The following is a 26,055-nucleotide window of genomic DNA, read 5'->3' on the forward strand; positions in this document are numbered from 1 at the left end:
TTCAGATGATTTGGGGTTTCACAGCAAAAATCCAAATAATCTCACGCACAACAGTTTAGATCTAAGATGAAATACTCTTATCTCTGAAATGGGCAAGTTATAGGTTGCAGATGTTTACACTTCCTGCCCTATTTTGCAGCCTCCATTAGCTCCCACATGCCCACAAGGGAACCAAGAAGAAGAAAATATTATCACACAACTTCAGTTTCAAATTCTATACGATAATCCTTTTGCTGCTCAGTGAGTTGGGCTTTCCAGTTCATAACTTAACAATATATATAAGAATCAGCAGTTCCACACCCAGCAAGGCATCAGCCAGGGGGAGGCAGGGAAAGGGAAAATTGAGGAGATGAATAAAAGCAAGAATAGCAGTCTGAATGGAGCAGTAAGGCTTTTTACAGTCCTGATTGTGACAGAGAAGGAAAGCACCATTGGTTTTGCTTCAGGAAACCAAATTTCTTCTGCTGAAGGAAAAAAAACTAACAAATTATCCCTTGTTCTCAGTTTAAGTAATCCAACTCTCTTTTGAGAAGATCTAATTGTTAGACGTGTTCTTAGACGTGTTCTCGTACCTCAGGGGTTCCCACTTTCTGGGTTGCTAGGCACTTTTGAAATTTGAGAGCATGCTATGGATGTTCTTACAATATGGTTGCTGTGGAGTGTTTTGCTAGTCCCAAAGCACTTGTTTACTAGTAGTTAAACCAGTGAGAATATTTTCTTTCCTTCTTCATCTCCTACAATACCTTGACTATTTCAGTACATCCATTCATCCATCCATCCATCCACCCAAATAAAGATGAGATTTTGAGGCTGGTGCTGGGTTTGGCAACGTGCTAGCTTCTCAACTTGCTAATTAGAAACATTCAAAATTCAGATCAGGCCAAGTGAGGTATTGCTAGACACAGGGGGTGGGGGGTGGCTCATGAGTGTGTTTCATAGTTTGTGTACCTGCAAATCCCGGTTGTGGTTTTCACACAGCAACTGCAAAAACCGTAAGATGGGCTGCATTATTGTGATGACAGGACTCATCTCCAGTTCATCTTTGTTTTTATCTGCCACCGACTGTGCTCCTTCTACAGCAGAATAATGATCATCAGGATCGGCTTCTCTTCGATAGGTGTTAAATGCTTTCCTTGTTGCGGTGGAGGCCTCAACCAACTGATCTCTCACTTCCTCTGTTATTTGGGTCAGGGGTTCCCTTGATGCTATAATGCACAATGACAAATCCCATTAGCAAATAACAATAACAATTCCCTTTACCATTTCGAGAAAACTTCATATATCTGCCATTCAGCATTTTGCCTTTTTGTAGTAAAAGTATTTAGGTTAGTATAATAAGCTTAACAAGCCAGCCTGATTCATCTCCTTTCTTAGCAATACAGAAAAAGACCATTCTCTGTAGATTAAATAAACATAAATGCAGTCATTAAAAGTTTTAGTAAATGATGCTTAGTTATTGACTTGCTGGCAGGGGTCTAGAGACTGCCACCAAAACACCTAGTACGTGAAACACTATCAAGTCCTAATTTTCTCTGTGTTCACTGAAAGTATAGTATAATTCCTTTGGATCAACAGAAATTCCTCCTCCTTTTACACTTCAGCATATTGGATTGGATCCAGATTCTGTCACGATTAGAGCAGACTGCTCAGATTTAATGAAACTCGAGACAGCCACTGATTCAAATGAGCATAGTTTACATTTGACAAGGCAACAGACATTACGAATCATGGTTAGAGTGCTAGACTAGTGCCAGGGAGACCCAGGTTCTAGATTTCCTTGAAAGATGGGAGCTAGCTCGATGACGCCAGGTCAGTTACTTCCTCTCAGCCCTAAATGGCAGCTGAAAGACTGCCTCTGTTATGTCAACAAAAGCAAAAGTGGGGGGGGGGGAAACTCGCAGATCCTGCAGTCAAGTGGGATAAATGCTGGAAAGAGCAACCACCATTTTAAATATGACCAACTGTGGATGCAGCTTATTCTCATGCTGTCATTTTTTATTGCTTAATGAATAAAAATCCAAACTCTGCTTGGACAAGGATTCGAAAGAAGAGGCAACCATGCCTCCTTGACCCCCCCACACACGATATCTTAACTATTTATGAGGAAGAATTCTCCAAAATAGCATAGCCAGGAACATATTGACAAAAATCCTGTGAAATACTCAGGGAAACTTGGGCATGTCCTGCTGGGCAATAAATATGTGTAAATATATATTCTTGACTAATAGAAACTACCTAGTACACCAATGTTAGGAACAACTTCCTAGTGCAATAACTATTAAATATTAGGAACAATCTATTTTATTTCATCCTTATTGGCTAATATGTACTGATTGATCATATTTGCATGTCAGAACAGTGCACCAAGTGATAGAGAAGTTTAAGATTTAATTCTGAAAGTGCATCTTAATTCATAGGAGCATGGTGGCTCTCGTGGTTAGGATGCTGGGTTGGAGATTAGTAAAGTCTGCATTTGGGATGAGCTCTTTTCTTTTGCTCCAGCTCCTGCTGGGGACATGAAAGGAATCCCCAACTGGGTGTTGTTTCCACCCCGCCACCCTGGAGAATGGTGATGTCACCAGCTAATCTTTCCAACCAGGAAGTGATTGAAAAAAACAATCTAATTCAGCTTTAGACTGAATTGAGAAAGTCTGCTTTTAATTACAGAATTCTAGATCCTACTGCCTGCAGAGCAAAGAATGTTAAGTGAAAAAAATGAAGCAACACATCAAGCTGGCTGGCATACTAATGTTGAGAATACCTGTCACCATTTCAGTAATTGCCATTTCCCAAAAGGTTGAGGAAAGAAGATGATGTCATGGCAGGACAGCACTCTTTTCCTTGCTGTGAACCAGAATCAAGGGATCAATAAAATACTTAATCACATGATGAATTATGTACTTTCAGTTGGCCATACTCTACAGTAGCTCTGAAACCTTACCTCTCTTCCTTGCTGGCACATCTCTGTCAGAATCATCATCTTTCTTTTTATTTCCTAAATCACTAGTGTTAACTGTGACTGTGGCCTTGATTTCTTGCTGAGCAACTTTCATACGATCATAAAAAACTTTGAAGAATTTTTCTGATTTCTTATCTTCCATTAAGCGACAAAAAAAGGAGTGCTGTAGCAAAATAAAAGCCCAGGAAACTGATAGTTTAAAAATAAAAATGAAATATTTTTAATATCAAAGACATAAATTTTCAAAAAATCTAAACACTCTTTATGAGCTCCACAATCAATCATTGGCTGAACTACTGCAGTATTACTAAATAAACACTGTTAAAGATAAACAATTGTAACCTCACAGCCAACGCAGAATTATGAATCAACTATCCACAACCATTAATTCGGAAGTAAGAGCAGAACAAGTAAAAAAAAAACAGTGACTATGGAATAATTTCTCCTCAATGTGGTTTGCCATTTATATATAAAAAAAGTTTACATAGGGTCATATATTTATAACTGCTGAAAATTGGGATATGGACAAACATAGACACACATAGAATATATGGCATCACCATCTTCCAAAACTTCCTGTTCCATTGCTGAATAGTTTTTCCTATTTCCATTCAAGTCTATTTTTATAGACATTTGAAGATTACAAACTTTGCTCATAAGCAGTTATTAACATGTCACTCTTCATATTTTGTATGACAATGCAATCTTGTATATATAACTCATATATACCATAGGTGCTACCGAGATCAGTAAGGCTTACTCCTAAATAAGTGTTACAAGGTTGCTGCCTTAACATACAACCTATTTGTGGGAAGTCTTGCGTATATCTCAAATGTTCATTGAAGTATTCAGTAAAACAAAATCTGTGAATGAATCAGTCACATGCATCATACAACTACCTGCAACTATTGCAGCTATCTGTTAAGTGTATAATACCATGCCCTAACAGAATAACAAAATTACAAGAGTAACAGAGTAACAGAGTTGGAAGGAACCTTGGAGGTCTTCTAGTCCAACCCCTGCAGAAGCAGGAAGCCTTATACCAGAGCTGTCAAACTCCCGGCCCACAGGCTGGATGCATCACGCACTGGCCACGCCCAGTTTAGCAAAGGGGAAAAAAGTCTCGATACGCTACGTGACACTGCCATGACAATGTGAGTTTGACACTCCTGTCTGATACCATTCCAGACAAGTGGCTGCCCAGTCTCCTCTTAAAAGCCTCCAGAGATGCAGCACCCACAACTTCTGAAGGGGAGCCATTCCATTGGTTAATTGTTCTCACTGTTGGGAAATTTCTCCTTAATTCCAGGTTGCTTCTCTCCTTGATTAGTTTCCATCCATTGTTTCTTGTCTTGCCTTCTGGGTACTTTGGAAAATAGGTCTCTTCTATTATGTAACATGTAGACCTGCTGCACCCAAAGGATTCAAGACATAAAAGCAAAGGTATGCACTACATTGCATATGCTGATCATAACAAATAACTTCGAAAGAGAATTAAAACATTTTTGCCTGTTGCTGCAATTAGCCTATATGAAATGTGTGTGTATGCGTGCACACATACGTGTGTGTAGGTAAATAAATCGTAAGAAAGACAGATAGGTACATTTGGTGTATGTGACTTGTAATGCTGAGAAGTAACACTACTTTCAAATAACTCTGCAAAGTACTGAGCAAAGACCATATGGTTGAAAGCACCTCACAACCAAGGATATGATTACACAAATCAGAAAAGGAGCAAGTAGGTCACCTTATGCAAAGTTAGCATTCTTCTGTGGATAATGTTGCAATCAGTTCTACTATGACACAAATCACATGTACTAAACTGCTCTTCTCTAGTGTCTGCATCTTGAAATGGTCTACTCTAAGCGAGATCATGTCGGGAGCTCACCTGCTATCCCATTTCACTTCAGTCACATATGTGAGTACCATAGCTCTTATCTCTCTTTCCTTTACCAGTATTACCCAATCCTATTTAGGAAGCCTCCACTGGCACAACATTTGCTCAACATCAATTTCCATCCAATGGAAAGCCAACAGGACCCTGAATGCCCAGTTATAGAAAGTTATAGGAAGATATATAAATGACCCCATAAAAAAGGTGCCAAGCTTTGAATTACATCAGCAATGAACAATCCTGAATAGGATTTGCATCTCACCTGGCACCTGGCAGGACTTTCTGTATAAATGGGGCACAGTATCTGTGAGGGATCTCACGAAGAACGATGGCTCGTTGAGGGCGCTTCCAAGAAAAGGTCAGCATGCAAGGATGCAATCAAATTAAGTCTTTATTTAGAAGTAAAAGTAGAGTAAAATAAGTTCCCAGGCATGGAGGCATCCATGCCTGGATTGAGCCCATGGGTCAGTCCCATAGGAGACTAGAACAAGAGCAGGGAAAAAGGGAAAAGGAAAAAGCAAAAGAGGGGAAGCAGCCCCTGTGCAGGGGTTCTTATAGGGCCCCTGGCTCCTCCCTTACAAGGTGTGTGAGGGGGCCGGAGGGCCATTAACTTTCCCCAATGGGGCTGCAGGGGCTGGAGCCCCTTGATTCACCAGTGGGATCAAAGGTGCCTCTTTGCCCCCATCTGGTGGCCTTTGAAGAGACTGCCATGGCTGGCACAAAACACCTAACAGTATCCTCCCCTCGGGTGATGGTGGGCAGTGGTGAGTTGCTCCCGGTTCTGTCCAGTTCTTTAGAACCGGCAGTAAAAGCGGTGGGAGGCTCAGCGCACCCGCCTGGATGTCATAATTGACAATCTGCGCATGCGCAGAAGTGCACGTCCTCCTGTTGCAAACCAGTAGTAAAGGTAAGTAGAACCCACCCCTGATGGTTGGGTCCCACATCAAATTCTAGATCATAAGGTGACCGGTTGTAAACTGAGGGCATATACCAGTCCAATATCTGGTTTTTTTAAAAAATATAAACGATGTTGTGCTTCAATGGTTAGATGGTCTAGACATTAATATTTGAAAATTGGATCTCTTTAACATTTATATTTTATTGGGTTAAACCAAGATTTTCAAAATGCAGCCATAGCTCAGTGAAATCCCATCCACTAGTTCTAGGCTTTATCAAACAGCAAGTAAGCAGTTTGCTGCCTTTTGGGAGACTAATATAGATCTATTTTGGACTAATTAGTCCTCATCAGTTAGCCACACCCTCATCACATGTTTCCTCCCCGTAGAGGTCAAGTATTTGTTTTCTTCTCTTATCATAGGCCCTTTATGTGTATTCTCCTCAGCCGGGTATTTTCCTACGTAAACCAAGATTTTCAAAATGCAGCATAGCTCAGTGAAATCCCATCCACTAGTTCTAGGCTTTATCAGACAGCAAGTAAGCAGTTTGTTGCCTTTTGGGAGACTAATATAGATCTATTTCGGACTAATTAGTCCTCATCTAAAAGATACATGGCTGAGGAGAAATATATATTGCTAGTCCATGTATGATATGTCATACACTAAACAAGTAATAATAATAATAATAATAATAATCCATACTAGGAATTCTCTCTTCTCCTCCTCATTTATTCTTGTGCCTGGCAACTGCTTTCATCCAGGTTTCTTTTTTGTCATGATCACAATGTCACATGCCCCTCTTTTCTTCTGAAAGCTTTAGCATCTCTCATTTATTGGGCAACATTCACAGTCAGATCATTTACTATGATGTGCTACAAGCTGTTAAGAATATTTCACAAGTTCTGGGCATCGCAAAATCAGAATTCAGTTTAAGCACACTTATATTCACAGAGTTTATTTTTGATACTCAATAGATTTCTGAATACTGTATATATCGCAGATAAGCCAAGAATTTTAGTTGCCAAAATATATCCCCCAAATTGGGTTGGCTTAACTGCAGATGGTCTTATCAGCATATATACAATATGTATATGTTGTACATATTTTCGTACAAAATAAGCCCATCCAGATAAACCAACCTCAAACTGAATAGCAGTTTGCATGTCTCATTGTTTTAATTCCACAGTATACCACAGAAGTGCTGTTTAAATAGTAGAAACTTAGCATGAAACTATGAGTGATACAGCAATGCAGCTGACCTACTGGAACAAAAAGCTGAATTAATGATGCCTTAAGGATGGTTTTGTTCATAATAGATTTTGCTCGTATTTGTGAATTTTTGCATTAATCATATGTATTGGAAACATTTACCTCAAATAGGATTACCTAGGTTTGTGCTGTAGATGTAATTATTTATTTATAGTGCTAACTTAGACAACAGGAAGCATGAAAATTTGCATAAAGAAGTTTGGCTTTCACTCAAATTTAGTAATCAGAAACTCCCTACTGTCTGCTTGTTTTAACCTGACATTGCAGGTCTGTGGCCAGAATTCTACATAAGCTATAGAATTCTAGCCTATATATTTCCGTAGAATTTATTTATTTAAATGTCTGAGAAAAGAATTATCCTTATGGAAAGCATTCATTTGCGGTGGGAAAAAAAAATCCAAATGGAAGTGTAATTTTTGTCTTGATTCTAAAAGGTAAGAAATATACTTTGCTAAACATTTATCCTTTCTTGGATGTGATGATTCTATGAGCTTTGCAATACCAACATAGTCAGCTTGGTTTAGTCCAGGGGTCTCCAAAGCATGCTTCCAGAAGTTGAAGTCCACAAGTCTTAAAGTTGCCAAATTTGGAGATTCCTGATCTAGGAATTAAGAAGCCAGGCTAGAAACCAGGAGACTGAGAATTCTAGCCCTGCCTTGGGCATAAAAGCTGGGTGATTTCAGTCTCATCCCAATTCACCTCACATAGTAGTTGTTGTTGTGGAGAAAATAGGAGGACGAAGGCATATGTTTTCTGCTCTGAGTTATTTATAAAACATAATAAAGGTGGGATTAAAGTAACTTTAAAAATGCCTGATCCTTTTTCATATTTCAAAAGTGATTAAAGAGCCTCATGTTGCTGAAAATTATGTCTAGTTTGATGAAAAGAAAGGCTAGGGGTGACATGCTGGCAGTGTTCCAATATTTGAGAGGCTGCCACACAGAAGAGGGAATCAAGCTATTCTCCAAAGCACCTGAGGGCAAGACAAGAAGCAATGGATGGAAATTAATCAAGGAGAGAAGCAATCTAGAACTAAGGAGAATTTTCCTAAGAGTGAGAACAATTAATCAGTGGAACAACTGGCCTCCAGAAGTTGTGAATGCTCCAACACTGGAAGTTTTTAAGAAAAGTTTGTATAATCATTTGTCTGAAATGGCATAAGGCTTCCTCCCTAAACAGGGGTTGGACTAGAAGACCTCCAAGGTCCCTTCCTATTATTCTGTTCTCTGTTTTTCAAAAACAGAAAATGCCAATTGAATCTTATTTCAAAGCTTGAATTTATATCAGCTATGGCTGAGCCAATAATTGATAGTAAGACAGCAGTGGAGTACTGTAGATTACAATATCAGCTCTTTCCAGCTCCATGTGATCAGAGCAGCATTCTTTCATCAGTTGCCACTTCTACAGGAAAATACAAGAACATACCAAGAATCCAAATCACCAACAGTAATACAGCTGAAGCAGAAAACCAGACTTGCATGAAGTAAGAATTTTGAAGATGTATTTTTCACAGATAAATATTTAAAGACTGGTTTATCACATACAACACAGGATGAGCACAATAGTAAGAACTGAAGAAACCCTCTCAGCTTGGTTAGCTTTGGTAGACGGTTCTTCCACAGAAGATTAGCATTTTGGGTGACTTTTAGCCAGCCATTTTAGATGTATTTTTCCATTTCCTCCTCCTCCTCTTCTTTTCTTCTGCCATATCCACCATTGGACATTGGCGATCATGTTGACGATCCTATTTTTATCAACAGCCGCACGAAAAAATGCTGTTGAGTTTTGTCCAAACCAGTCCCTTAGATTTTGAAGCCATGATGTTCTTCTTCTGCCTGGCCCTCATCTGCCTTCAATCTTTCCTTGGAGGATTAGGTGAAGTCTGTTGTATTTTTCTGGGTGTCGCATCATATGTCCAAAATATTCTAACTCGCTTTTTTATGGCTTTGATGATTTTCCTTGGCTTTCCCAGGCGACTTATCACCTCCGCATTTTTGATTTTGTCAACCCAAATTAATTTTATATCCCACCTTAATTATTTTTATAAACAACTAAAGTAAATGAATATATCTAATACTCTTCCTTCCTCCTATTTTTCTCACAACAACAACAACCCTGTGAGGCAAGTTGGGATGAGAGAGAGTGACTGGCTCAAGGTCACCTTCATTAGGATCTATTTAGCTTCCTAACTTTTACTGAAGGTAAAGCTTGTTTTTACACTTACAATCAAATATTAGACTAAGAACTGCAGAGCCAACAAAAACATTTTAGATGTTCATTAGACAACCTTTCTCTTGTCCTGAAACTGTCTATTGGCCACTTCTGTTGATGAAATACCATAACTGAATTAAACTATTATCTTAAACTATCCTATGCATGGAAATAGATTAGGGCAGGGGTGTCAAACTCAAGGCCTGGAAACTGGGGGTGGCCCGCAGGGTGCTTACATCTGGCACCCTAGAAACAGCAAAGGACCGGCCCGCAGTGCCTCTGCCAGCAAAAACTGAGCTTGGAAGGGCTGCACGCAGCCCTCCCAGGCTCCGTTTTCAGCCGCGACGGCCTCCTGCTGCCCTCTGCTAGTGAAAACGGAGCTCGTGGGGGCATGTGTGGGGCCGCCAAGCTCTGTTTTCACTGGCAGAAGGCCATAGCAGCTAAAAACAGAGCTCGGGAACTCGTTTTTGCTGGCAAGGCGCTTGGGCCACCACAGACGCCCCTGAGACGAGTGACATCAAGCTGGCCATGCCCACCCTGGCCACGCCCACCCCCAAGGTCAAACACAACCCTGATGCGGCCCTCAGTGAAATCAAGTTTGACACTCTTGGATTAGGGCAAGCTTTTACAGCTAGCAAGACGTCTGGTAAGGGATCTCTCTTTTGTTCCTTAAGACTTATGACAAGGAACTACATTCTGATTTTAAAATAACCAGAAGCATCAGTAGATTATCCATAACTAATACGGTCCAATATTAGTTATGCTGTGACAACTCAATCCTCAGAACTGAGGCCAAAGTTACTAGTTTTCTTCCACTGGGAGCAAGCTACACTGTCAAATGGGTCATGGCTACCACTTGATTTCTGAAAAAGTCTTGCATGAGATGAGCCTCTGCAACCCAAAATGCTAATTGGCCACCAGCTTTATATTAGGGACAAACATCCAGGGCAAGCATAGAAAGCAACAGAAAAGGGAAGAAGATTTCAAGTGAGCTAAGGGTGGGTTAATGTGCAAAAATTACAGGTAGTATCACAAGTTCTGCTCTTTTTTTTTCCCTTGCACTGATTAAAAATGTAGCAGAACAAGCAGATGATTCTGGATTTGTGGGAGTCGTGGGACTACGATTTCAATATATTTTTAAAAAATACCACTTTCTTCACACATTTAACACAGCTGCAGCAAACACACACCCACAGAAGTATAGTGAGCCTTTAAACCACACATTATCGGTACAGGAGAGAGAGAGAGACACATCCTACTTCCTTCCTGAATGAAGGATGCGTATGTGGGTGTGAGAACAAGGACATTTTACTGGCTCCTGGAAGTCAGCAACCCTTTAAAATATTTTCTTTCTTTCTTTTTTTTTTGGGAAGAGACAGCAGAGAAAAGGGAACTGAAGAAAACCATGGCAACCAGTTAGTACACCTACCCACACCACCCACTAGCTTCATTTGCTGACGCATAAAAAAAAAAAGTCGACCAAAAGATCTCAAGCTGTCTCTACCAGCTTGAGAAGGTGAGCAAACCCTCAGAGCTCATTAAATTCCTCCCTTCGCTTGTCTTGTGTGCCTGCAGCTACTAGCCAGTTGAATATAAATAGAAGTTATATAACATCCTTGTTGGTTCCTGTGTTAAAAAAAAAAAGTAGCATGACCTTGTTTTAAAAAAGCCTGCCTCTTCCTGCTTATCAAGGACTAATCCTTATAGGGATTAACCTGAATCCACCTGTAGCTGATTTACATGCTGAAAGAAAGTTACATTCAAAAGAAGCAAGCTCTGTGCTGTTCTGTCCTGATTTTCTGATATGCTCTAAAATTTGTACGTTAATTACCTGGGAAAATCTCATCTTAGGAAGCCGTTTTAATTAACTTGGATAATTGCATTTTGTTTATACCTATAGAGCAGAAGACTGGACTATGATTTCCATTTGTAGCAAATACATCAAAAATTAAAAACAACTAAAGCTAAACCTGAACAGGGTTGCTATCAATTCTCTTTCTCCCCTTTTACACCAGGGGTGGGTTCTACTTACCTTTACTACCGGTTCGCAACGGGAGCGCATGCGCAGATCACCCTTGTTGACATCAAGGGGCAGGTGGGCGGAGCCTCCCGCCGGTTTTACTACCAGTTCTATAGAACCGGACAGAACCAGGAGCAACCCACCACTGTTTTACACCCTTGGTATTTTGTTCAGCCATTTCTCCTCCACAGTCACATAGGATGACTTGACTACCCATCAACAGGAAAGTTAGCTAGTTAAGTTTGGTACTTGAAAGTTAGCTGAGGGTTTTTGCTTATTCTGAGCTTCTGTCTAAGGAGAGTCATACCCGCTCCCTGAACTGAGTCTGCATGCTGCTCATTTCCCAAATGCTATTGCTTAACCACCTCTTCTAGCTACAGTATTACAGGAATGGATGAAGCTTCAGAACAGGTGACCAGTACACTGTGCAACTTGGAATAACCGTGCTTTTATCAGGTTGAAAAACAGTTTTTAAGTCTCTTCTACTTAGGTATGGGCCAGGGGCTAGGGGAGAATAAGCAATGTAGTTGGTCTTCTATATATAGAGATGAGGGGAAGAAAGAAAATAGATTTGTCTTTAATGTTTTGGAACAGAAAAGAATTGAAGGTTGCTTAAATAACACTCCTGTCTATCAAACTTCTTTCTCTTACATTTTATTATCTCAAGTTCCAGTTAAGCCTTATCTTGCTGTTATAACTCCATTATTCCATTATTTTTTTAACAGATTAATAGAACTGGAGGGGACCTTGTAGGTCATCTAGTCCAACCCCCCCCCAAACAGGAGACCTTACACCATTTTTGACAGATGGCAGTCCAGTCTCTTCTTGAAAGCTTCCAGTGATGAAGCCCCCACAACTTCTGAAGGCAAGCTGTTCCATTGGTTGATTGCTCTCACTGTCAGAAAATTTATCTTTATTTCTAGGTTGAATCTCTCCTTGATCAGTTTCCATCCATTATTCTTTGTCTGACCTTCAGGTACCTTGGAAAATAGCTTGATCCCCTCTTCTCTGTGGCAGCCCTTCAAATATTGAAAGACTGCTATCGTGTCTCCTTTTGGCTTTGATATGATGTCCTCCTTTTCTGTTCGAAGTCTCTTTGATTCCAGTCCTAGGTGGTTCTGTTCTTACCTGTTTATCTTTTCATGTTTCCCCTCTTTAAATTAAATATTGGACAACTTGTTACAATATGTAACAAGAATTACATCCTAGTGGGCCATTAGTTAGAATGCAGTATTCCAAGCAAACTCTGCTCACAGATTGGAGTTTGATCCTGACAAGGTTCAAGGTTGACTCAACCTTTCATCCTTTCGAGTTCAATAAAACGAGGACCTAGATTGTTGGGGGCAATATGCTAACTTTGTGAACCAAGAGAGTGCTGTAAAGCACTGTGCAGCGGTATATAAGTCTAAGTGCTATTGCTATTCATTTAAAATATAGCCCAGTTAAAGGATTCAGGCTTAAATATGGGAATCTGATGACATGGGGTGAAACTGTTATCCTTATGCTGATGATATATCTGTGTCCTGGATCAAACCAATGATGTTTATGCAGGTTCTGCCTCAGTGACTGGAGAATATAGGAGTCTGGATGGGAAACAACCAGATTAGCTCAACTGAGTTTTGGGGATTGTGGCTTCAGGTTTTTTTGCTCTTTGGTTCTAGATGGAGTTGCACTACCCCAGGAAAAAAATTGGTATGAAATTTGGAGGTCTTTCTGAAGTGAAGATTTCTGTTTAAAGAGCAGGTGGTAGCCATGGCCAAAAGGGCATTTACAGAAAATATAATACTTGCAGCACTGCTCATGTTACACTTGGCTTAGACACCTGCACAATGGTTTACTGCAATGGGCTCTATGTAGGGCTGCCCTTGAAGACTATCCAAAAGTTGCAGCTATTCCAGAATACAGTGTATGAGCAGTTATGAGCACACCTTGGTAGGCCCATTTTACACCACTCCTCTGTGAGCTGCATTAGTATGCTTTCGGGTGGAATTCAAGGTACTAGTGGTCACCCATAAAGCCCTCCATGGCATGGAGTTCAGATATTTGCAGGGCCGCTTCTCCATGATTGTTTCTACCTATTATCCCAGTATGTTTGACAGGAGGGGCATGCAATGGGTCCTTCAGTTAAAGAATGACATCTTATGCATCCTTGGAAACATGATATTTGGTTGCAGTATCTGCACTCTGCAGCATCATATCACGTGAGATAGATTGTCCCTGCTAGCCTTTTGTAAACTGATGAAGACCTGGATATGTTTCTGGGCCAGGGGATTGATAGGCGAGTTGGCCCATTGAAAACTTTCGATCTATTGTTTAGCTGGATTCATTCTGAGTGACCACTGCTGCTTTTAATTCTTTGCTAATATTATTTTTTTAGTGTTTTAACATATTGTATGTATTATTAGTAGCGTTTGTGACATGGCTACCATAAATGAATGAATAGTATTTAAAAATGCTATTTTCTAACAGAGAGCCAGTTTGATATAGTGATTAAGGCACCAGGCTAGAATAGCAATAGCACTTAGACTTATATACCACTTCACAGTGCTTTACAGCCTTCTCTAAGTGTCAGCATATTGACCTCAACAATCTGGGTCCTCATTTTACTGACATCAGAAGGCTGAGTCAACCTTGAGCTAGTGAGACTCGAACTGCCGAGAAACTAGGAGACTGTGACTTCTAATCCCACATTAGGTATAAATCAGTTGGGTGACCTTGGCTCAGCCCCTCTCACTCAAACTGTAAGAACTAAGCAACAACAAACCACTTGCAAAATCTTGCCAAAATCTCAGGGACTAGGACACACAGTCACCAGGAGTAAAAATCGACTTAAAGGGAAAAAAATGGTGTATGGCTGCAATAGATAGTCGAGGTGGTTAGAGTGCAGTACTGCAGGCTACTTCTGCTGACTGCTAGCTGCAGTTCGGCAGTTCAAATCTCACCAGCTGAAGGTTGACTCAGCCTTCCATCCTTCCGAGGTGGGTAAAATGAGGACCCAGATTGTTGGGGGCAATAAGCTGACTCTGTAAAGTGCTTAGAGGGGACTGTAAAAGCACTATGAAGCGGTATATAAATCTAAGTGCTATTGCTATTGCTAATAGAGCTCTTTGTTTTGTCTTAAAAAAAATAATCTATGGTGATTGAGATACTGGAAACAGGATACCGCACCCATCTGCCTCTGAGTAAAAATATTTTTTGACTATTGATACTCCCATGGCAGCCATTTCTGAGAATTCATACACAATTCCAAATATTGTATACTAACAGATCTCTAACTAGCAGATTCCTGCTTCTTGGGGTTTTTTTTCCCTGTAAAGATTCAGAAATAGAAGCATGGGAATACTTTTCCTACCTGTATAATTGTGTTGCCACCTTCCAGTAGGGCAATAGCCAACAGGATGCTTTCATGGAAAACTCTATCACTAGTGGCATTCATGATGAGGTCTATAACTAGATTGGACGCTCCTTCCTTATCCAAGTGACACTGGACTTCTGTCAAACTCATTTCACCACGGTTTGTTGAGCTGGATCCTGACCCACCTCCTACAAAAAGAAACAAACAAAAATAAAGCCTTTGGGGTTTCTCAGCATTAGAAAAGGTGTTGCTTTCCTTCAAACAATTAAAGCAAGCAAAGAAAGTTTTAACTTAAATGTGTCCTCATTTATTATCTGCTTTGCACTATCATGCTTTGCTCTTTATGGTGTTAGCAAGTGATGGTGTTATTAGAAACGTTGTTTATTTTTTTAATATTCTCTCCAACCTCAAGGAGCTCAAATGTGATAGCATTATAAATAGAAACAATGTTAGAATGGTTTCATAACTATCATAAAACAATAATAAGGAGCCTGAGTGGCGTAGGAAGCTAATGCCTCCTAAGGCAGCATTTAACATCCAGCTGCCTGCAATTACTGTGAGTTCAATTCTCACCAGGCTCAAGGTCGACTCAGCCTTCCATCCTTTTAAGGTGGGTAAATTGAGGACCCAGTTTGTGGGGGCAATAAGCTGACTTTGTATAAATATACAAAAGTATGAAGGCTATTGCTTAACACATTGTAAGCCGCCCTGAGTCTCCGGAGAAGGGCGGCATATAAATCAAATTTAAAATAAATAAATAATAATAATAAATTACTAAACCAGGAATAAATTTAACCAATGTAATTCAAACCATTTGAAAAAGAGAGTCTACAAAACTTTTCTAAAAAGGCTAGTTCAGACTTATTACAGACTGATTATATATCACCCAGAAAATTTATATTATTAGGTGCAAACCAGGGGTGAAATTCAGCAGGTTCTGACAGGTTCTGGAGAACTGGTAGCGGAAATTTTGAGTAGTTTGGAGAACCAGCAAACGCCACCTCTGGCTGGCCCCAGAGTGGGGTGGGAATGGACATTTGCAATATCCCTCCCGCAGGAGTGGGGAGGGAATGGAGATTTTGCAGTATCCTTTCCCTGCCACACCCACCAAGTCACACCATGCCCATCAAGCCCATGCCTGTGGGCCCACAGAACTGGTAGTAAAAGAAATTGAATTGCACTACTGGTGCAAACTAGTATAATCAATTAATCAATTAATTATATAATATAATGAATATAATTATTCATTTAATTCCAATTCTCCTTTCGATCCTGTTGGTTAAGTTGGTTAAGACAATAAAAATAAATGTCATTTGGGCCGTTAGAATACATATTATGATCAGAATTTAGGATTTACAAAGATTATTATTTGTACCCATGCGGTCTCTCCAAGTTTATCACCTCTTGTTTCATTCTTTAATACAGAGATATCACTGGACAATTTTTGCATGCAAATATTGAAAGTTATAATCTCTTTAAGCAGTCCCACATTTTTCCTTAGGTCAGATAGTCTGACATTACATATAGTCCTCCTTTAACGACCACATGTTCAGTGACTGTTCTAAGCTATGATGGACTTGAAGGCTTATGAGCAGGGGTGAAATGCTCCCGGTTCGGACCGGATCGCCTGATCCGGTAGCGATGGTGGCGGGTGGTTCAGAGAACCGGTAGCAAAAATCTCTGCGCCCCCCCATGCCCAGCTGAGCCGCGCAATCATCAGAGGCTTTTTTTTTTTACTTTTAAAAGCATTTTTTCTACAACCTCTTTGGCCGAAAAAAATGCTTTTAAAAGTAAAAAAAAAAAGCCTCTGACGATCAGGCAACTCAGCTGGGATCGTCAGAGCCTTTTAAAAGCCATTTTTTCACAACTCTTCGAAGAGGTTGTAGAAAAAATGCTTTTAAAAGTTTTTTTTAAAAAAAGTTGGCCACACCCACCTAATCACATTACCCCCCCACAAAGCCACGCCCACAGAACCGGTAGTAACTAATTTTACATTTCACCACTGCTTATGAGCCATGGTGGTGTAGTGACTAGAATGCAGTCTTGCAGGCAAACACAACCAGGAGTTCAATCCTGATCAGTTCAAGGTTGATTCAGCCTTCTATCCTTCCAAAGTTGGTAAAATGAGAACCCAGATTGTTGGGGGCAATATGCTGACTCTGTAAACTGCTTAGACAGGGCTGTAAAGCACTATGAAGCGGTATATAAGCCTAAGTGCTACTGCTGTTATGATCAGTCCTCGGAATTGCCTGCCATTATGTAATCATGATTTTGGTGCTTAGCAACCAGCTCACAATTACAAATGTCATTGTACTCCACAGTTGTGTGATTGCCATTTACGTCATTCACTTCCAGCTTCCAACATGCAAAGTCGATAGGGAAGGAGACAGGATGACAATCATATGACAACATGCACCTGATAACTTTGCAGGATTTGCTTAACAATGGCAACCAGTAATACCACAACTGTTGTCATAAATTCATGTAGGCATGAAAGCTAAGATCCACACATGAAGATTCAATTAAACTGATTTATTGCTAAAGCCTATGCACAAAAATCTTCTCAATTAATGGTCAAAACCTGATGGTGTGTGTGTGTGTGTGTGTGTGTGTGTGTGTATACATACATACATACGTACATACATACATATACATACATACATACATACATACCAGCTGTTTTCCCCACAAGAATAACTCTTTGTGGTGCATGATTTGAGGGCAGGATTGGCCCAAAATCATCCACCTAGTTTCCATGCTAAGGGAGGACTACAACTCACAGCCTCTTGGTTTCTAGCCAAGCACATTACCCACTACACAAATGGGCTACTTGGTTTTTGCTGTGTCTATCTCTTTAATAAATGCTAATATTTAATAAATAATTCCCCTGTGAGAGATGGGTGTTTGAAAAATGTGATATATATATATATATATAAATAAACAAAGAAATAATAAATAAAACCAGTTACTGATTTTAATAAAGAGACTGTACCGAGAAAATTATGAATATCAATAAGTTTCACACTAGTAAAAATGCATGCATAATAAATTAGAAAAAAAGGGAGTGTCAGGTTTCGAGGTTGTCTCAAATAAATTGCATTTCAAACAAAGTCTTTGATGAAAAACTCCCATTTATTAAGCATGACATTCTAACTCCGACTCCATTGCAGCCAACACTGACTTCCTGACCCAAAACCCTCCCTTTCCTTTCCCCACTCCTCTGCACTCATTGGCTATCTTCCAAGTCACTCTACCCCTAATCTACTGCTCCAGCTCAAAGGAATTTCCCCCCTCCCATCCCATCTCCTAGGGGATATTATCTCCAGGGAAAATAAGTAAGTGAAAAGTCAAACGTCCCTTTCCAGACGCCTCTGCTTCTCCTTCTTATGTTAGCACTAGAGTAAATGCAGTTTGAAGTGCTGACAGGGAGGATGGGAGGAAGTTAACGAACAGACCAATTTCCAATACTTTAATTCAAGAGCCAACTTTCTGAGTGACAGAGAGGTAATACAGAATGAAAAATACCTGCTGAAACAGCTGCGGAGACTGTCAGCCAGATTTATCTAGCAGTTAGGAGACAGAAGAGCCAACATGGCAGTCTCACAAGCAGCATTCAAAACATCCTACCTGCTCCTCCAGGTTTGTTGGGCCCTGCAGGAGATAAAGGTCCATTGCCAAAGCTGGTGAGGCTCTCTCGTCTTCCTCCACTTCTGATGTTCCCGTAGTAACGATTTACCAAAACCTGTCTCAGGGCCTCCCCCTTGATTCAAAGATATTGAAAGACAGAAACACACAATGAATGGAACAAGTGAGCCAAAGTCAACAAAAATAGTAAAACGATTTCAGCTGGCAGAGACACAACAGAAATAAAACTGGGAAGAAGAGCTATGAATGTATATAAACAACAACAGAAATGGGTGTACCCATTTATGTTATGTCTAGATCTTCAGATACATTTATAATTGCTACTAATAAATAGCTTTACACTAAAAAAAAATAGCATATTCTAATATGAATGAAACATGGAAAAAGCAGTGAAAATTGCATATAGGACACTGTCCTTAAATATTTAGGAAAGTAATTATAGTATAGTTCTGTGACTGATCCCAATTATTGAAAGTATATATTATGCAAATTTTTCCTTCTTAGACTTCACGAAAAAAATATATGTGCATCTATTGTTTCTATCAGTGAAGTAAGCTGAATGGGTGTCCTTTACTTTAGAATTTCCTAATTCAGTTATATTAACTTTTAAATTCAGATAATTACAACCTAAGATACACACTCTGACTAACAATTTCTTAAATTTCAAAAAGGAGGATCATGAAATGCAAATATTTCAACAGAAATGTCACATGATAGGAAATGGATACCACTGCCCCTTTCCTAATATCCTTCTTTCCTACCTTTATAAGCATAATGATAACCATTAATATTAGAACTGTCTACAAATATAAGACTAAGCAATTAAAGTTGTTAGTGTACACTTGTATTTCTCCTTTAGTTTTCAGCAGCTGCGTATGACGGCAAACAAGTTTTCTTGTTTTACAGAATACTGCAGAGATGATTGCCATAAAGAGAAGCCCATCCAAATATCTCAACTTGGAGAAGTGATATTGGAAGGAAGTCCAAGCAGGTAAAGTTAACACTGTAAATCTAATAATAAATATTGTTTCAGGGTTTTTTTTCCCTGTCTTATTATTGACTTCTGAAAAAAAAAAGAGAGGAAGAGCTATTCTCCCCTGTCAGCAATAAACCTGCAGGATAGAATCAGAGTCCATTTGTATTTTGTCTCATTTTATGCTCCATCACCCCTATCAGATGAACCACTATTCTTGACACATCCACTCCTGGCACGTTCAGCACTGCTCTCGTGAACAGTTGTTGTGAAAAGGGGAACAGATTAGAATAGTTAGAAGTCCCAATATATCAATTTTGCAAGCGGTGAATATTGGCCACTCTTTTATGAGATTGAAACACCTTTAACACTGTCTAAATATTCCTGAAGTGTAATTTCATCTAATTTCAAGTTAGCATGAGGTAACTTGCAAAAGGTTTCTTTTCTTTTTTAATTTAAGAGTTATACAAAACTGAAATGCATAGAAAATTCAGTATGAGCAAGCCTCTTGAGCATTCCTTTGTTGCACAACATATCCTTGGAAATGAATCAGCCTCATCCAAATTTCTTGAGGAGTTAAACACACTATTTATGATATCCCCAAATTTGGCAGGCTTTGTCCAAGCACTGGATCTATATTTCCTTATATATTACTTTCACTATCTCTCAAGATGTTTAGTATCTTTAAGAAGTGGAAAATAGATACTCTCAATAATAAAATAAATAATATTAGCAGAAAACTATTAGGAAGTGATAGTCCATCTTTTTAATGCCAGCCACCGTGAGAGGGTGGTTTTGGAGTTTTTTATCCTCCGGTTTCTTTTGAACGGCTTGAGACTCCATTTCACTGCCATGAGAGGGCAGTGGATTCCTGATGACCCATACCCAAAGGCTCTGTATTTTCTCTCCGGGACCATTTTACTTAACTATCATGATTGAATCCCCGGCCATATATCATCTTTATCCCAGGCTGTTTTTGGATGTATTCAGCGGCCGAACTTTTGGTGTTGCGAGATTCCCCCCTCTCACAGGTCTGGCCCTCCACACTATCGAGGGCCTACCTTGATGACGGGTTTTGGAACCCCAAGAGGTGGCATGCAGCAAAAAGGTGGCTGAGGAGTTTTCTATCCAAATTTTTAATTAAATTTTTAAGGGGTTCTGGGGGGGGGAGGGTTGGATTGGAACTAGGGTGGTGGGTTTGGGGGATAACCCACTGAGGGTGGGACCAGGCCCGGCTGGGGGGCATGGCACGGGAGGCGCAGGGCTCCGGGTCGATGAGGGGGTTAGAGTTTGTAACGATGAGGGCCAGTACATTAGTACTGTGAGTGGGAGGGGCAGATATGGCGGGAGCTGGGGGCCAAACCTGGTTGTGGGAGTGCGCGCCCGCTGTCTTCAAGCGGTGGCGTGCTCCGGCCCCCAAGGCTCCTCTCGTTCCCCAGGTAGTTCAGATTCTCAGGGCCCGGACCTTTGGCTGATGTTATGCAATGCCAGATCCGTAGTAAATAAAGCCCCCCTCATTTGTGATCTTGTTCAGGAGGGGGGAGCGGATCTGGCAGGAATTATGGAGACCTGGTTGGGCCAAGAGGGGGGTCCCCCTCGTTGAAATGTGCCCTCCTGGTTTCCGTGCATTTCATCAGGGTAGGGGCGACGTGGTGGCGGTTGTTATAAAAGAAGGTCTTGGTCCGAGGGAGGCCACTGTTCCTCAGATTGCCGGATGTGAGTCTCTCCTGGTAGAGTGGGGTCATGGGCTTGCTGATCACATACCTGGCTCCCTACCACGTGGCAGCAGCCCTGCCCGAACTGCTCAATGTTATAGCCGGGGTGGCGGTTGATAACCCGAGGCTTATGGTCATGGGGGATTTTAACCTGCCATCCATCGGTGAAGTGTCTGAGGCAGCGCAGGAGTTCATGGCTTCCATGACGGCTATGGACCTGACCCAGTTAGTGCATGACTCTACTCGCACGGGGGGAAACACTCTGGACTTGGTTTTTGTCTCTGGTCAATGGTTGAATGATCTCGATATTGGGGATATAGTGACTGAACCCTTGTTGTGGTAGGATCATTCTCTCCTTCGCTTTGACCTTTGAACCACTACACCCCACTGCAGGGAGGTGGAACCGATGAGGTGGTTCCGCCCCAGGCACCTGATGGACCCGGATCGGTTCCAGATGGAGCTTGGGCCTTTCCTGAGGCTCTGGCTCCCGGCTCGACCGAAGACCTGGTGGCCACCTGGGATAGGGCGGCTGCTGGAGCTTTGGATTGGGTCGTGCCTTTGCGGCCTCTGACTCGGCGCCGATCTCGCTTGGCTCTTTGGTTTACCGAGGAGCTGAGGGAGATGAAGCACCGGAAAAGATGCCTGGAGAGCGGTTGGAGGGCCAGCCGGTCTGAATCTGACTGAACACTGGTAAGGTCTCATATTAAGACTTACCTAGTGGCAATAAAAGTGGCAAAATATAACTATTTTTCTGCTCTTATTGCATCATCAGATAATCGCCCGGCCGCCCTGTTTAGGGTGACCCACTCCCTGCTCCTTCAGGAAGTGCGGGAGGACCCCTTGGAGGGTGGAGCCGAGGATTTTGTACAGTATCTGTATGATAAAATCGTTCAGATTCGGGAACATCTGGACTCTGATGGGGTAGATTTAGGGGGGAGGATGGAGGCAGGTCTTGAGAATATTATCTGGGAAGAGTTTGATTCTGTGACTCCCGAAGACGTGGACAGGATACTGAGTAGACTGAATGCTGCCACATGTTTATTCGACCCGTGTCCCTCCTGGTTGGTGCTGACCTCTCGGGAGGTTACCGAGGCTGGCTCCAGGGATTATAAATGCTTCTTTGAGTGAGGGTGTCTTCCTTGAAAGAGGCGGTAGTGAGACCTCTCCTCAAGAAGCCTTCCCTGGACCTGGCAGTGTTGCCTAATTACCGTCCAGTCTCCAACCTTCGCTTTGTTGCGAAGGTTGTTGAGAGTGTGGTAGCATGACAGCTCCCTCAGTACCTGGATGAATCGGCTTATCTGGATCCGTTCTAGTCGGGCTTCAGGCTTGGGTACAGCACGGAAATGGCACTGGTCGCATTGGTTGATGATCTCTGGAGGGCTCAGGACAGGGGTTGCTCCTCTGTCCTGGTCCTATTAGACCTCTCAGCAGCTTTTGATACCATCGACCATGGTATCATTCTGCATCGGCTGGAAGAGTTAGGGGTGGGGGGCACCGTCTTGCGGTGGTTCTCCTCCTTTCTCTCCGACCGGTCTCAGTCTGTGTTGGCAGGGGGGCAGAGGTTGACCCCAAAGCCCCTTGTATGTGGGGTGCCACAGGGGTCGGTCATCTCACCCCTTCTGTTCAACATTTATGTGAAGCTGCTGGGTGAGATATCTGTGATTTCAGGGTGAAGTACCACCAGTACGCTGATGACACTCATCTGTACATCTCCACCCCGGACCACCCCAGTGATGCCCTTGAAGTGAGGTCCCGGTGCCTGGAAGCTGTACGGATCTGGATGGGGAGAAACAGACTAAGACTCAACCCATCCAAGACCGAGTGGCTGTAGTTTCCGACATCCCGATATAGTCAGTTGGTGCCATCACTGACTATTGGGGGCGAGTCGTTGGCCCCCACGGAGTGGGCTCGCAACTTGGGTGTCTTCCTGGACTCACAGCTGTCTTTAGAAGAGCACTTGACGGCTGTGGACAGGAGGGCATTTTATCAGGTTCGCCTGATTCGCCATTTCTGGATCGGGACTCGTTAAATACGGTCACTCATGCCCTCGTCACTTCCTACCTGGACTACTGCAATGGTCTCTACATGGGTCTCCCCTTGAGGAGCATCCGGAGGCTCCAGCTGGTCCAGAATGCAGCCGCGCGGGTGGTTATGGGAGCGACGTGGCGCTCCCATGTGACCCTCCTGCTGCGCGAGCTGCACTGGCTCCCAGTGGTCTTCTGGGTGCGCTTCAAGGTTTTGGTTGCCACCTTTAGAGCGCTCCATGGCCTAGGACCGGGGTATCTACAAGACCGCCTTCTGCCACCAGTAGCCTCTCACCGACCAGTACGCTCCCATAGAGAGGGGCTTCTTAGGGTGCCGTTGGTCAAACAGTGTCGACTGGCGGCCCCCAGGGGGAGAGCCTTCTCTGTGGGGCACCTGTCATCTGGAACAAGTTCCCCCCGGAAATACGGAGGATCCTGGATCTGCGCACTTTTCGCCATGCCCTCAAAACATTCCTATTCCAGCAGGCCGGCCTGGCCTAGCCTCTCTTTTAAACTGTTTTTAAATTTTTTAAATTTTATATTTGTCTTATAAATTTGGGGTGTTTTAAATTTTGTTCTCTGGGCCAATTTATTTAATTGTATTTTAACGGTTTTTTTAACATTTGTATTATATGTATTTTATCTTTTGGCTGTTCACCGCTCTGAGTCCTTCGGGAGTAGGGCGGTATACAAATTCAATAAATAATAATAATAATAATAATAACAACAAGAACAACAACAACAAGAACAACAACAACAACAACAACAACAACAACAACAGCCTGGAAATAACTTTTGTATCCACATGAAGTAATTATTTCCATGTGCTTTGAATATTTAAGATATTAAGGTATACTGTTTAAAAGTCGCCTATGTACATAGTTTCTTAAGAAAGCAGGGAAAAGAATATTAATAATTTTCTGCAAATAAAAATCACTTTTGTATTTTTCATTTTTATGTACATCTCCTGTTTTACAGGAACAGATAATAGATATCTCAGAGTCTGTACTGGTTTTACCGTAACTAAAGATAACTATATCAAGGATTATAGGAAGCATTTCCTCAAACACTAACAAGGTAATATGAATTTTGTCTTCAGTAAGAGATCTTATTCACACAATCTACTGACTCCAATGAGAAAGGAGTGTCACTCAGATTGAATTTGGTTCGCCTGCACTTCACATTTGCCCTTTTTTTAAAAAAAGTTGAAAAATATTTGAGTCAGTTTTATCAAGTAGAAAGAATTTCAGCTCAGTTACTTGAGCTGTGTTTGACCAAGAGACAATGCTCTAGTAACAGTTTTTCATTAACTATGTTATAGTGGCATTTAAATATGCTTCATTAAAGCAAACTTTTCAGTATCATGCTTTCAGATATACCGAACTTTCACTCCTATAATTCTTAGCATATATACATATCCCAAATTAAGCAATACTAATATCTGCTGTAAACACTATTAATGTAAGAACAGAATATAATTACATGTATCAAGCTGAACAATAATAATTTTCAGGCCTGATAAAAGCTGAATTCAACTAATGATGGTTGCATACAGTTTGGGTTACATAAAACAAAATAAATAATCTATCTACCTATCAATCTATCTACTGAGATCAATTTCATTTGTATAATTTGAAAACAATAAAATCAAGCAAATTAATTGCACTTCAACTATGTCATCTTTCTGCTTCAAAGAAAACTTCAGTATTTATTACCAGAGCAACAATGATATCACTACATATATTTTAGATATACATTGAAGATAACCTTAATTGTCATCTTCACAGAAAAAAAGAAAGCACTCGTGATAATTAGATGTAGATGTCTGTGTTACTCCCAATAAAGAGTAATTATCCAGAGAATTGCAGTATTTGTAAAAGAAAGCTATTACTACTGCAAAAGGATAAACGATGCCCTTGATGTGATATCTTGCTGCCTGGAGGCCGTGCGGGTCTGGATGGGGAGAAATAGGCTCAGACTCAACCCCTCCAAGACCGAGTGGCTATAGTTCCCGGCATCGCGATATAGTCAGCTGGTGCCATCGCTGACTATTGGGGGTGAGTCTTTACCCCCCACAGAGAGGGCCCGCAATCTGGGCGTCCTCCTGAATGCACGGCTGTCTTTAGAAGAACATATGACGGCCGTGGCCAGGGGGGCTTTTTATCAGGTTCGCCTGATCCGCCAGTTGCGGCCCTTTCTGGACCGCGACACCTTGCACACAGTCACTCACGCCCTTGTCACCTCCCGACTGGACTACTGCAATGCTCTCTACATGAGGTTCCCCTTGAAAAGCACCCAGAGGCTCCAACTGGTCCAGAATGCGGCCACGCGGGTGGTTATGGGTGCAACTCGTGCCCACGTGACACCCCTCCTGCGCGAGCTGCACTGGTTCCCAGTGGTCTTCCGGGTGCGATTCAAGATGTTGATTACCACCTTTAAAGCGCTCCATGGCATTGGACCTGGATACCTTCGAGACCGTCTTCTGCCACCAGTAGCCTCCCACCGGCCAGTTCGCTCCCACAGAGAGGGTCTCCTCAGGGTGCCATCGGCTAAATTATGTCGGCTGGCGACACCCAGGGGGAGGGCCTTTTCTGTGGAAGCCCCTGCCCTTTGGAATGATCTGCCCCAAGAAATTCGTAAAATCTCTGATCTCCGTGTGTTTCGCTGTGCCCTCAAAACCACGTTGTTCCGCCAGGCTGGGCTATCAATGTAAAGATATTAATTGGTTTTAAATGGGATTTTAAATTTGGGGTTTTACAAATTGGGCCTATTATTTAATAATTTTAATTATTTTTAAATTTTGTCTGTCTTTGTGTTTTTAATTAGGCTGTACACCGCCCTGAGTCCTTTGGGAGAAGGGCGGTATAGAAATAAAATAAAATAAAATAAAATAAAATAAATAAATAAATAAATAAAATAAAATAAAATAAAATAAAATAAAATAAAATCTTCCATGATTCATCCTTTCTGAAATAAGTGTTATATGTAAAAGAATTGTATACTTTATACTGCTACAATAAATCTTCAGGATGATTACAGCCATTCAGTTTGTAAATATATTTTTGTTTCTAATTCTCTGTGCAATAGATATTAT

At 41.4% G+C, this 26,055-nt stretch overlaps 1 protein-coding gene across 6 annotated transcripts in view; it reads right to left on the reverse strand.

Moving 5' to 3' along the window:
* ITPR1 (inositol 1,4,5-trisphosphate receptor type 1) overlaps positions 1 to 26,055 on the reverse strand; it is a 256,477-nt gene that overhangs the window by 56,618 nt on the left and 173,804 nt on the right. For all 6 annotated transcript variants that reach the window (XR_015732679.1, XM_087887909.1, XM_087887911.1 and 3 more), the window contains 4 exons: positions 18,232 to 18,364; positions 14,602 to 14,792; positions 2,942 to 3,122; positions 949 to 1,205 (listed from right to left, as the gene is read on the reverse strand). Coding sequence is in view for 5 of the 6 variants with exons in the window: in XM_087887909.1 (XP_087744035.1) it covers positions 949 to 1,205; positions 2,942 to 3,122; positions 14,602 to 14,792; positions 18,232 to 18,364 (762 nt within the window). In the remaining variant the exon portion in view is untranslated. The remainder of the gene's footprint in view (positions 1 to 948; positions 1,206 to 2,941; positions 3,123 to 14,601; positions 14,793 to 18,231; positions 18,365 to 26,055) is intronic.

The sequence above is a fragment of the Pantherophis guttatus genome, chromosome 2 (genome assembly GCF_059756535.1).
Source record: "Pantherophis guttatus breed Tessera chromosome 2, ASM5975653v1, whole genome shotgun sequence".
In the NCBI taxonomy this organism is placed as follows: Eukaryota; Metazoa; Chordata; class Lepidosauria; order Squamata; family Colubridae; genus Pantherophis; species Pantherophis guttatus.